Source organism: Lagopus leucura, unplaced genomic scaffold (assembly GCF_019238085.1).
Source record: "Lagopus leucura isolate 7727_CA_CO unplaced genomic scaffold, USGS_WTPT01 Super-Scaffold_100001, whole genome shotgun sequence".
Classification (NCBI taxonomy): domain Eukaryota; kingdom Metazoa; phylum Chordata; class Aves; order Galliformes; family Phasianidae; genus Lagopus; species Lagopus leucura.
The window spans coordinates 7873637-7887560 of NW_024962262.1; the positions used below are offsets into that span (position 1 = coordinate 7873637).

General features: G+C 35.2%; 1 protein-coding gene across 1 annotated transcript in view; it reads left to right on the plus strand.

Moving 5' to 3' along the window:
* The window catches only part of NBEA (neurobeachin), a 466212-nt gene that overhangs the window by 371086 nt on the left and 81202 nt on the right, over positions 1-13924 (plus strand). The window contains exon 45 of the mRNA XM_042868525.1: positions 7650-7762. Coding sequence (XP_042724459.1) covers positions 7650-7762 — 113 coding nt within the window. The remainder of the gene's footprint in view (positions 1-7649; positions 7763-13924) is intronic.

The window sequence follows — 13924 nt, forward strand, 5'->3', positions numbered from 1 at the left end:
AACTGCCTTTCACTTATGATTTCCTTTTCATATGTTTGGTTCTTCTTTAAGCAGCATGTCTAAATTCCTTAATGAGAGGAGACAAGAGCTAAGCCAATTTTTGATAAATTACTTTTCATTTTTAATCAGTTTAAAAACTTCAAGGTCATTTATTTTTGGGTACATCACCAATGCATCAAAACCTGAAGACATCATTATGCTTGAATTCAATTAGGAATTGCAGTGCTACTTACAGCAGAGTATCCATCAATAAACAAGCTTCAGCCTGAAGGGATCCCATCAGAATATCTCAGAGGTCTCAAGAAAAATGCTTGGTGTTTTTTTTTGTTCTTTTTTTTTTGTTTTTTTCTTTTTTGATATAGTGCTATTAGGCAAGCTTTGTAGCCAAACGCCTGATTGCTTACATAAAACAACTTTCTCTTAATGTCATCTAGTATTATTCATCTGCTTTACAAAAGTGTACGCTTCCATATGCATTCCAGGTTTCATGGTTTGGAGGATTACCAGCATATTCTTCTTACTTTTCTTTGTGAGCTTGTATTGCCTTTGAAAAGCTTACAGCAGCTTGGTCAGTACCTTGGTAGTGTCTCTCAGTGACTCAACACATCTACTTTCTGGCAGACATTTTGTTATCACTCTTATTGGTAAACTTCTTTTGTTCATGTAATCTCATTGTTGTTCACTGTATAAACTCACTTCTCAATACAAGAGCATTACCTGCCATATAAATGTTTCAGGAAGACATGATCAAATTCAAATTTAAACTTTGGTAAAGGTCATATTTCCAAAAGACAGAAAGGTAAATTTGAGTCTCTAGGGGAACTTTTCCTTGTCACAAGGAATATCACTTACTCTGACTGTTATTTCAAAGCCATCTGTATTGCTAAGCATTTGCAAATGGGTCCTTACCAATCTATGTAATTTCTGTCCTGTCATCATTTTCCAAATTCAGTAAGTCATCATGTTAGGCGGGGAAGAATTTACCACTGTACCCTCTAAAAATATTTTTGAAGGATATATAAAAGAAAGTGAGATTCTTGGGTGCTGGTCTGATAGTGTTTCAGTACTTCGTGAATGTTTTTGAAAAAAAGAAAAAATCAAACCTTTTTTCAACAATTGAGACTATGAAGGTAACCAAATAGAATTCAGTTGCAAAAATTATAACGTCTATCTTCACTGATGCTATCCCATAGAATCTCATGATGTTTAGTTTGAAAATCAGAATAAAATTTACTTACAGTAGCTGAGCCTCCTGCCAGCTACACACATACAGACAAAAACTTTATGAATAACTTAAGAAATTTAATCCTGGCTGAAACCCAACTTGCAGTTCTACACATCAATAAACTTCTTTTTCCAGTTTGGAAGAAGCTCTAAAATTTTTGATGGAAGCAAAAATTCAGAAAACTATTTTTTGAAAGGACAACTTATTTCTGTAGCTGAAACTGGCTAGGAAACTGGCTTCCCAAAATATATATCAAGATCTTGGAGGTATTGCGAAGAGTTTCACTGTAACCTTGCTGACAAGAAAGAAATCCACCATGATGGAATGCACATGAGCTCCGTGGCCAATGCCAGCGAGAAAAAGTTTCAAAACTTCCCTTAAAAGATACAACCTCTTTGCCAGTAATTGTTCTTATAGACAGTGATGGCCTAGTTTTGGACTACTACTTTTTATTTAACAGCATAATCTTGTTTAATAATATCATTGGTCTTAGCTATTGAAAAATATGTGCACCTTAATTTTTTATTCATCTTGCCAGGTAGCTCTTACTGATTTATTCAGCATATCTGAACCATAGCGTAGTCACTTATCAAAAGTAGATGTTTTCCACCTAAGAAATGTAGATCATTTGCTGGTAAGAAATTTGTAGTTTTTTCTTTTCTTCCAAATAAGTAGAGATCCACTAACTAAGAACTTTAGTACTCCTTTTTTGCCAGTTTTAGTAGCTTCCTTTCTTCTTAAGTGGTGCTTAGCCGGCCTCTAACACTTTACAAAATGATAAGAAGCTATTCATATTTTCTTTTGCCCCTTTTCTGAAATTATTCAAGGAGAAGCAGTACTGGAAAAGACATTTACAGAATCACAGAATCACAGAATCACCAAGGTTGGAAAAGACCTACGAGATCATCCAGTCCAACCATCCCCCCATCACCAATAGCTCTCACTAAACCACGTCCTTCAACACAACATCCAAACGTTCCTTGAACACCTCCAGGATTGGTGACTCCACCACCTCCCTGGGCAGCCCATTCCAGTGCCCGACCACTCTTTCAAAAAGCAGTATTTCCTAACATCCAGCCTGAATCTCCCCTGGCACAGCTTGAAGCCATTCCCTTTCATCCTATCACCAGTTACACAAGAGAAGAGGCTGACCCCCAGCTCACTACAACCTCCCTTCAGGTAGTTACAGAGAGCAATGAGGTCTCCCCTGAGCCTCCTCTTCTCCAAGCTGAACATTCCCAGCTCCTTCAGCCGCTCTTCATAAGCCCTGTGCTCCAGACCCCTCACCAGCTTTGTTGCCCTCCTTTGAACCTGCTCCAGGGCCTCAATGTCTTTCTTGCAGTGAGGGGCCCAAAACTGGACACAGTACTGGAGGTGTGGACTCACCGGAGCTGAGTACAGGGGGTCAATCACTGCCCTGTTTCTGCTGGCAACACTGCTTCTCATGCAAGCAAGTGATTCAGAAGTGAGGCTTATGATACCAACTCATTTTGTTTATTTTTGACATGCAGCTTGGTCTTTTACTTCTCTGAGTCCTTTACCTGCTTATTAATGTTGCTAATCATACAGACTTGGTTGATTCCAGTAGAACAGAACTACTGTATAACTCAATAATCTATCCTTGTATCTCTTAAATATGTCTGTCCTAACAAACATAGCCACTATGTAGACTGTAAGATCTTCATTAGCATTTAAAATACTGAAGTGTCCCCTTGGAAAAATCCATCTTTCTATGACGCTTTTAAAATTCTGTATCACCCTGTTAGCACATCTCAAACATACCTTAGCTTCATTTTCAGCTTAACCGTTTCTGTTGTGATCTCTGCTCATGACTCAATAACTAACTGTTTAGTTCTATCACAATTTTTTTCCCCTGGATCATTTCCTATGCAAGGATGTGATTTGCATCACTTGTGCTAGCCTCATATCTTAGTGCAAATTCAGTTCAAATTTACTCTTTCTTCATTTTCTGTAGTCTTGTTTCAACCTGTTTCTCTGGTCCTCTAGCCAACTATTTTCTCATCTCCCTATTATTTTCCTAAGGTCTTCACCTCTTTCATGCACTCTATGCTGACTTGACCATATTTCATCATGTTTACCGCCCTGTTTTTTTCTTTTTTTCCCAAAGGTAAACACTGCACTCTGCTACTTATCAATCAGTCTCAGTGTTATACTCTCCATGCCCCTGGTTTTTGTCCTGGCTGTGTAGATGTTCCAGGCCACCTTCCCCCCTCCTCCTATCTACTCCCTTCCCAGGGATTCTTTAACTTTGAAGGCTTGGGAGCAGCAATGATACACTAATTGTCCATTCATCAGACACGTACCAAAAGGCCTTATAGCATATGTGTCATCTGAATGCTGTGAGTGATGTAGGGACCATTTTTTATTTTTTTCGCTTTTATTGAATTTTTGAAATTATTGAAAAATTATTTTGAAATTATTGAAAAAGTGTTTAAAAATAATCCCACTGCATCAAATGAAAGACTGGGGTAATTCTCTATGTTTGCAAAGCCCATTATTTTAGGTAGAAATCTAGATTTGAAATCTATTTCCCCGTAACTAACTGATTTTTGATACTTTTTTCTTTTCAACCTGTAGTGTATTAAATATCTGTTTGCATTTGTATTTATTGCAGTTTTAATTCTTTCAAATCCTACCTGTCACAGCTCTTGAAAGAACTGGAGAATAATTATACCCTTAATTTTCGTAAGTCATTTCTTGTAGTGGAAAAGGATTATTTTTTAAAATGTGGTGGAAAAATATGACATCTTCAGTCAGGTAATAAATTCAGATGAACTTCTTCTCCCTCCTTTTTTTTTTTTCTTTGCCTGTTTAGCATTTTCCACTTTTTTACTCTGTGATGTACAAGCCCTCACTGGTTAATTATGTATATATTTAGCTACTGCATGTGTTGGGCTTATTATTGTCATCTAATTAGATGTAACTCGAACTACTTGCTTCTAGAAAAATCATTAAAAATTCTTTCCTAATGACCTAGAGATGACAAAATGTCTGTAAAGTGTGAAGAAGCAGACAAGCACAGGAACATCGCTCTTAAAGAGTGTTAATCCAGATGCTGCAATCATCTAATTAAACAATATTTTGCTGTCATTAACATTTTCACCAAGGAATTGCAGTTATAATTTCTTTGTCAGCTGTCTCTAGCTGACTTTACCTTCAAAACTAAAGTGCCATATAAAAACGTTAAATTGGATGGTTTAATTAAAAAGTTTTTTTAATGAAGAAACATATCCAGTTATTCTGAGAACTCATTTACTATGCCTCAGTTTTATTGTTCAAGTAGATTAGTGTCAGAGGCTTGCAATATTTAATATTCAGCCTTTAATATTAATCTCTGTAAGCCTACTTGGTAAGAAATCTGAAGCTTCTAAAAAGGTATAGTGACTACCAATAGTAGTACAGGTTTACGTTTTATGTTTATTTATCTAAAGGGGAAAAAAAAATAAAAGATTTTTGCTGGAGTCATTGTGCAATTAAAGAGATGGCTGAATATATTAATCTGCTGACTTTTTGCTCTGAAAATGACCGTTAAAAAGTCAGAAATGATCAAGAAAACATTCCTAAGAAAGTTAAACCACTAATATTTATGCATGTTTAGAATTAGGGATTTGTAATTCCATTACAGCCCTAGATCACTGTCTTCCACTCTGATAAGCATAGATGTGTGGTCCTACCTTGTCATGTGCATTCTGTCTCCTTTTGCAATTTAGACTAGGGCCCATCTTCCTGAATCGCTTTCATTTGTTGTAATTAAAAAGAAAATTGCTGAAGGAAAACAAACTTTTTTACTAAACAACTTCATGTTTTTTCTTAGTAGCTAATCTCTTCATATGATTTATAAATTCTGAAGGAGGTGGGAAGTAAATTTGACTTATTTTATTTAGACTATGGTGATATTCTCAAACCCAGAGTCAAAAGTTCTATGCAGTATGCAGCTAATCCTGTCCAAACTGCAAGATTATCTTCTTCAAATTATTTCTCAGTACGGATTTTTTTTTAAAAGCACACAAGTTGCTGCTAACATGGAGCTAATTCCACAGGATCATTTTCTCATGTGACCATACTTTGAGTATCCTGTCAGAATCACACAGCAAAGGAGAACTCACGTATGGCAGCTAGAGTTGGGATTGTTTTTTTCTTGCACTATGCACTTATCTGTGATTTTCCCATGTAAAACTGGAATAGAAAGCCAAAATCTCATTGATGGAATTTATTTAAATTGAAATGAAGTGAATGAAATAAATATTGAAAAGAGATCTCAATATAGAAAATATCTGTATATAAATTAGTGACTTTGAATAATTCTAAATTTTCTTTTAAGAATTTTGCAAAAGAATGTTCTCAGATGTTTTTGCAAAGCATTTTCAAGATCTGTTTTTGTTACCACAAAAGCTTTTGATTCTGAAGAATCATCATTTTTTTGCTTATGCTTTTATTAGACTATGCTCACCTCCATCTTTTCCTCAATCTCAAATTTCTTTTGAGTCTGCTGTCTAAATAAACATAAACTTTATTTGTAAATGTGTAAGGTAAATGTGTCACTGAATTATAAGTGAGATAAAAGTATACAGTAGTTAAAATTATTTCCTTACATCCCAAACATTGTTCTTGTTCTTATTTTCTTTTTGGAAACTCTTCTGTTAACTTAACTGGGGATTCTGATGGAGAGAAAAACATTTGTTGTGCAAGGATATACTTGTATAGAGGCCATATTTTATAGAACCTTGTGACGATGTCAAGAAACTGTATAAATTGCATGTCATTAATCCCTTGCTAAAGCTGAAAATAATACTCTGATTTGAAAGACACAGAAAAGGAGACAGACTTAGCTTACTTAAAGATTTATGAGAAAATAAACAAGCTAAAGATTAGTGTTCTACCAGATACTACCTTTCCTTTTCTTCCTTCACACAGGTAAATTATGCTTTATTTCCTGATTTAATTGATAATAACAATTAATTTAGTCCAAAAATGGTTTTATATTCATTCACTGTTGATATTATAGAAGTATCTTTGTTCCCATCCATGTTCATTTGCATGTTGTACATAGTGCCAAGATTGCTTTTTTAACTGAAGTTGTATTTGCACTTAAATTACTTTTTTTATATTCCTGTGGACACGAATGTTTTCAAAACACAAACAACAATGCAAAATTGTTAACATTGAACACCTTTTCCTTTTCCAGCAAGACTATATACAAAATAGAAACAGACTTCATGTTCATCAACTCCTATTGCAAAAATAAGGTGTTTGTAGAGCAGTATAAGTTTCATATTTCATTAACGCAGAGCTGATTTTTGTGTAGAATTGCAAATGCTACTCTGAACAAGGAAGTCTGTGTTTTCCTGTGCCAGGTTTTTTACCCTAGGAATCTGTCCAGAATCTGGAAGGAAGCAGTTAGTGAGACAGGGCTGTAAATCTGCTGCAGGACTGGGAATTGTTAACCTGGGTTATTTCAGTCTGCTAATTATATTATATAAATGCGCACACATGTATTTATTACTTGATTTTGGTTTTTAATACTCATGTTGCACATTGTGTGATTTCTAGTAAATCAATATGGTGGATGGTAGTGAGCAGCTTCGTTTGTCTTATCAGTGAAATATTAGATACTACTAAATAGTAGTTGGCACAGGAGTAACAACCTCTTCCAAACACACTTTTCCTGGTGATGAACTCATAAGTTTCAGTTCTTTTCAGTTGTTTTTTTTTTTTTTTTGAAACTATCTAGAGATGACTTTTGCATATTTGGGCTTCTGGGATCTCAGTAATGTTTCTTCCATTATGTTTGGAGAAAGTGGCCTGGGGCAGTCAGCTCCATTTTTAAAAATGGTAAAATGTTTTTTGTGTTTCAAACTGATTAGGAAATAGAGTTAAAATAAACATGTATTTTTCCACCTTCAGTTCTGCAGTTCTGAACCTTCAGTTCAGTGAGTTCTCGTCCATTCTTTAGCAGAAAAGCACTGTGGGGAATAATAGAATAATATACTTCAGGACAGATCCAGATTTGCAAGCCTGAAATACAGCCTCTTGTTGTTGGACTCTCAATCTTTACCAACCAATCATATTGCATACAGTTGATTGAAAAATGATACTCTAATATTAGTTTTAGATTTTATCACTTGTACTGTAAAAACAGCTTCATGGAAATAAAAAATAAGGTACTTATTGGCATATGGTTTTTTAATTGATTTTGAAATATACTGTTCTCTTTACGTTATGCTGATGTCTGTGTTGACTTTTGATTGAAGAGCATCTAAACAACTACTTTTGTCTGGTAAATTTATACCTGTTTCTATCAAGTGGGATGAATCAGGAACATGCAATGCAATGAATGCAACTACTGGATTGCTTTTCAACTGATACTGTTTCCTAATTCTTATAATGTTTTCTTTCTTAATAGGACGAACGTACAATGATCTGAACCAATACCCCGTATTTCCGTGGGTCTTAACAAACTATGAATCTGAAGAGTTAGACCTGACCCTTCCAGGCAACTTCAGGGATCTTTCAAAGGTATGATTCAACTCCGCTAAAGGCACTTAGCCATCCTTTTTAGCAAGAAATTTTGTTTTATTATTTATATTCTGTTTAATAAGTAGGTCTTTGTATAAAGTCAAGAAAGTATGAATTAGAGTTATATTTTAGAATCATTTTATATTGAGTCTCTACATTATAATATTTACATGACCCTGACTGATCCAGTTCCAAACCTGTAACTCCTCAGTGCCTTTTGACTTCCAGTTCCTGGGTGCATCAGGCCACTTGATCCCACTAATTACCTCCCTCACTTCATGAAAACTGATCCAGTGGAAATAAAAAATTTGAACTAATTTTTCACATTGTTGCAGGGACTAGACTGTAGTAGCAGCTCTTGTTAAATAATTATTCATTAAGAAGTACTTACGTGTTTTAGAATATGGACTGTCTGGTTCCTATTATTATTTGTGGAAGTTTTTTTTATCCTCCAACCAAATTTGGACAGTTAGTTCCTTATAATAATACAATTCTTATTATGTATTTTCCTAATGTCACCACACTGTGGTTTATATATTCACATCTGCTACCCAACTTGTGCCACCTGGCTGATGAGAATGTGTGTCCTAACCATGTATGGCAGAATCACCTAGGGGGGGCTCTACTTATGTTCTTCTGGAAGAAGGATAAGAAATGGTTTGGATCTGAGTTTTGGGTAGAGTATTTCCTGGTTCATATCAGCCAAAGCAGTGCCTGTACCTTCTCATCGGGAAAGGCTTTGCAACATCCCCAACATGAGGTATCTGTTGTATAGGCATGACAACTTTCTTGCATCCCAGATTTCTTACATCTGTGGTTCTTCAGCCAGGAGACAGAAGTTGTTCATGCATTTTGAGAGTGCATGAGCTCAGAACGGCAGAGTTGCAGAAAGCTGTCACTTGCTGTCTTTAGGAATGAGGCTAGAGAGAGAAAGATGACCTCAAGGATTTATGCGGCAGTCCCTATGTTATCTGCTTCTGTTAGGGATGAGATTTTTTGGTTCCTGCATTTAAGTCTGCTTTTCTTTCCTCCTTTTCCTGCAAAAATCCTGGGCAGATAGCTCCTACCCTGCTTATCCCATAGACTTGCATCCTTGTTGTACTTACAGTGCCTACAGATGTGTTTTGTAACTGTTCCTTAAAGCCGGCTTTTTTGAGATTTCCACTGTAAGTTGAGTAGCACTTTATTGCAAAATAACAAGAGGAGGCATATTAAGTTCCCTCTCCCTTTCCTCTTGGGTAAGTAAATAAGTTTGCTTTGTTATTTTTGTTTTTATATTTTAAGAAATAGAAATCAAACTACATTAGCAATATGCCTCAAATGTAGACAAGTTGGTTGAGACACTGCTTGTGTTGTAAGAACTTCAGACGTTTCACAGTATTATAGGTATGCTTCACAAATGTGTTTTTCACTTATAAAATGCCATTGTAATGCATACCAGGAACAATAAAAGGAAATCTACAAACATGAATAGAGATCAGCAAGAATCTTGCATGGGCTCATTTGCTAGCATGTATAAAAATATTTCTGTTTAAGAGTTATTAATCATGATAAACCTTTCATTAAGACCCTTACACTTTTCAAAATCCTTTTAATTCACTTCTTTCTAGTATGAATAGCAGTGTGTGTGGTGAAGTGCAACAAGATTAGACTGTGTCTCGTAAGTCCTTCATTAGCTGCTCAGTTTTGGTTGAATCCAAATTTTTATGGCAGCCTATTAAAGTATATAATTGCAACAGGAAGCATGGTGATAGCTGAGTAGATATGTTTTCCTCATGAGTTAGTAAAGACTCATTATGGAATTAGTGCATGTACAGTTTATTAAGTATCATCGCAATCCTGGTAATGCTCTCCTTTAAAAGGAAATGTGAAATCAAATCCCCATTTATTAGTTTCTTTCAGAATCTGTGCAATGTGTGCAGCAGTATTTTGCTTGAGGAACTTTTCTTACACAGTTTGATAACTGCATCCTCTTATTAGAAAGCTACTGGTGGTTTCTTCTGGAAAAGCCTGGTTTTGGCAACTTTGAACAAATCTACATGGAAGTGGTTAAGCAGAGTGGTCTCCCCTTTCAGGCAAGGTCTGGGCTGCATTTATTCCATGGATGTCTGAGAAAGCACATGTGCAATCTGTAAAGTGTTTTGGGAGCCCTCAGGATGAAAGGGGTGTAATTGCCATTTTTTCCCAGTGTTTATTACAATAACATCTGATAGCAGTTCCTTAGGTTTTATTTCACAATGATTTTAAAAGGAAATATAGATTAATGACTTTCTGTAAAAGGCAGTGTCCAGTTAGTATGAAATGCAGTACTTCTGTGCACTTCAGCTGTTACGCGTTACTTGCACCCTGTTTCAATTCATGCTTTATCAGTAGAAATCTTAAAAATCAGATCCAACTTGAAGTATTTCCTTTGCAATTCTGTTTTAATTTCCATTCTTGTCCAATATCTATAAGTAAGCCCCTTCTTTCCTCAGTTGGGAGGTGAAGCCTGAGCAGCCTAGTGCGTAAAAACTGGAGCCAACGATTTATTATTCACGTTATTGAAACTAAGTGTGCCACCAGGCTTCAGTCAGACCTCTGGAGCAGGTACACAGTGTATTTTCCACAGGACCTAGTTCCGTGTGTCACATTTTACCCTGCAGTGCTTTCTTGCAGATCTGATGGCAGCTCGAAACCTCCAGCTAAGCTCCTGATGGAGAAAATCTCCTTTGTCAGTTCCTGACCTTCTGTCTTCCCACACGTTTGCCCTTCTTGGGTTTCAAAAAGCCTCTGTCCTTAATATTCAGCAATTAATATGCCTCAAACAATCTTTTGAAGCTAGAAGAATTCCAGCACTACTACATGCATGGCAAAAGCCCTCCAGAGCAGTGAAATTAAAAGTGATGCCATCCTGTCATGTTTTGTTTTGTTGGTTTAAAATATCTTTCATAGTTAACTATAGATATAAAATCTAACATTTTTAAATTACTCATTTGTCCATTGTCACGTAAGGTTCCAGTGCCATTTGTGATAATGGGATATAAGTCTTTTGAGATATTTTAACCTCTGATTACTAGTCTTTCTGTACAAAATATTTCGCACTGCCTTTGCATTTTCACAGATTCTAAGTGAATAAAAACTATAAATGTAGTTCATATGTTTTGTGGAAATGAAATTAGATGTGTTCAGTTTGCCTATGATGTCAGTGACAGAATAAAACATATGCCTTTTGCATTTACTCATATTGAAATATTTACGTTTCAGCAAAGCAATCTTGAGCATATAACTTGTCCATTCCTTCTATTACATTTTATTCTGGCTTTATGTAGCATTCCTTACTGAGGCACCTTTGCATTTGAATGTTTTTTGTCCTCTCAGAGCAATTATATTTAAGTATATTTAAACATTAGTCTAAAAATGCTAATACCCTTTTTCTTTGAAGTGTGTGGAAATTCCCTTATCAAGACATTTTTTCGTTTTTTTTTTTTTCTTTTTTCTCTTTTTTTTACATAAAATTTGAGATTTAAAAAATAGGGCACATGGTCACTGAAGGTGACGTAGCTGTAGGATATATTGGACTTTTCATTTGATTAGACAGCATAGGCTCAAGTTTTATTCATTACATATACAAGGTTAAAGGTTATATTTATTGTTTGACAGAATGAAAAGGTAGTGAAAGAGGCTGTTATAGATACATAGATGATCTTTTTACAATCAAACAACCCTGTGATCTGCTTATTTTCTTCTTTACTAAGATCTCCTTTGGAAAAATATCTGTAGTAGTAAACATTCATACACAAAATGTATTTGCAGCCCCTACTGTATCTTGAATTTTTTTGCTTATGGTTTTCATGCAAAGTACTTACGATGTGACATTGTTTGTGCAAAATTGTATGACTTTTACTCCTAAATTACACTGAATGCATGAGTTTGACGTGCTGCATTGTCCCTGCTCATTAAACTGTAAATGGGAATTTCTCCTCATTTACTTCTAGTCATACATCCGGTTAAATAAAATGATTTCTTCACCAGGCAAAGTAATACTAGTATTGACGTGTACGAGATGTCACACGCCCATTCATTGAGTGGAAAATTTTTATTTTGTTAATATAGAAGGTGTTTGACTGACGGGTGGTGATAAGCATAACCACTTTTTCTTATTACTGTGCCATTTCAAGAAAAGGAAGTGATAAAGCCCCAAGGCTTCTAAATGTAATAATGCAAATGAACGCGTCGAGGTGTGAATATTTCAAGGCAAACCACACTTAATACTTCCTAAAATGTGTATGCTATGAAATGGAGTTCACGGATATCAAGAGCCACTCTCACTGGAAAAATTAAATCAGTTTCTGTAACTAAAACTTCCCTCTTTACCGTATGCAACTCAACCACCAAAACAAAAAATATTTTGTTTCTCATTTGGGTTAAGCCACACAACTACACATTCCTTTTCTTAAATAGAAAGTTAATTTACCAGATGAAATTCTCATACTTTGAAAATACCAGAAGTCTTATGTCAGTTGATAGTTTTGAGACTGCCAAAGAAAAGCTGTTTTTAAATTTGGATAAAACTCAAATTTATTATAAACTTTAAAGTACCCTGCTGAGATGCCCTACTTAAAGGTTGATGTTTATTGTTGTCATTTAATAAAGAAAGCAAACAGTCAGAAAAAGCTCTCTGTATTCAGCTAAAACCAAATAAAACCAAACTCAAAATTCCTTTTGTACCCAGTCACAATTTTGTGCAGTGCATGAGAAAAAGAGATAAACAGATAAGGTAGCTGCTGCATGAATTAGAGTCAAGATAAGCAGCATATTTCAGTGGCCGGATAAATAGGATGCTGCATTCAGTTCTGCTCTCATGAGAGAATGTAGTTCTATGAAGATAGCTGGCAAAACAGTAAATATTACATGAGCTAGCATAACATGTCCAGTGGATATAAACACTGGATGTATTGACAATACACGGGTTCAAAGGCCAGATCTCTGAAGAGATTAGCTAGATAAAAAAAAGAATGACATGAATAGAAGTGTGTTTTTAATGTTAAATATTTTTATTTAAATGGGAAGAGAATCATGAAATAAACAGCAACCTTTGGTACATCAGAAGTGAAATGACCAAATAGATATTGAAGTAGAGGGAGATGTTTTGCTTGGTTGTAAAAAAGAGTGTGTTATAAAAGCTTTTTAGGAGAAGCTATATTATCTGGTATAAGCCCATGAACATGATTTATTTTTTTTTTTTAATAATTAAAAAAAAAGTAAATGATGTGTTTGGTAAAACATTTTGTAAGACTTTAGAGAAATAATTTTTTATTTAAGGTTCAGAACAATTTGTCTCACTCCAATTTAATATCCATACCAGTCTTATCATTAAAGTACTGGACTGAAAGTCGGTATTTGGATCAACCTTTGTCTTTATATTTTTTTGTGCATGTCATTTTAACCAGTTTGCACAGTAAAGGCACCTCAATGATTATATAAAGATGGAGGGATCATTCCATATATAGAATTTACTAGCATTTTATAGCTATAGTATCAAATTAAAACTGTGTTAGTTGACTTTCTGGATTGAGAATGGCACTGAAAAGCTATGAAAAATTTCATACGTATATCCTTTGTAAGAATAAAAACAGAAATGTCTCATTCACACAATAAGGAAATGTGAATGACTACCCTTATGTAGAAGTTACCATCTAGCAGTGCATATGCCTTATCAGAGTAAAATTAGTTTATTCTTTGCTGAAGGATGAAAAACAACTAAGGAAACTGGTGGTAGGCTTCTTTCAATTTGCTCTGTGCTTGCTATTTTATTTACTGAAGTTCCTTCTTGCAGAAGGTGTACATTCATTTGATGTACACAAATTGTGGTTAAGCAGTAAGATATTTAATTACAGAATAAAATAAAAGAGAGATATGATCACTTTTAGTGCATTTTCAGTGTGTATGATTTCCTACATCAGGAGAAATAAAAATGTTTGTGGAATGGCAAAATTAACCCATATATCCTGAATCGCAGTCTCAGACCATACAGATCAATTCTACATCCAATACATTATCTCCAGAGAAGTCAGGGTGGGACTTCCTAGCGAGAGAAAAATCTCCATCTTCCCTTCCCTTCCCTTCCCTTCCCTTCCCTTCCCTTCCCTTCCCTTCCCTTCCCTTCCCTTCCCTTCCCTTCCC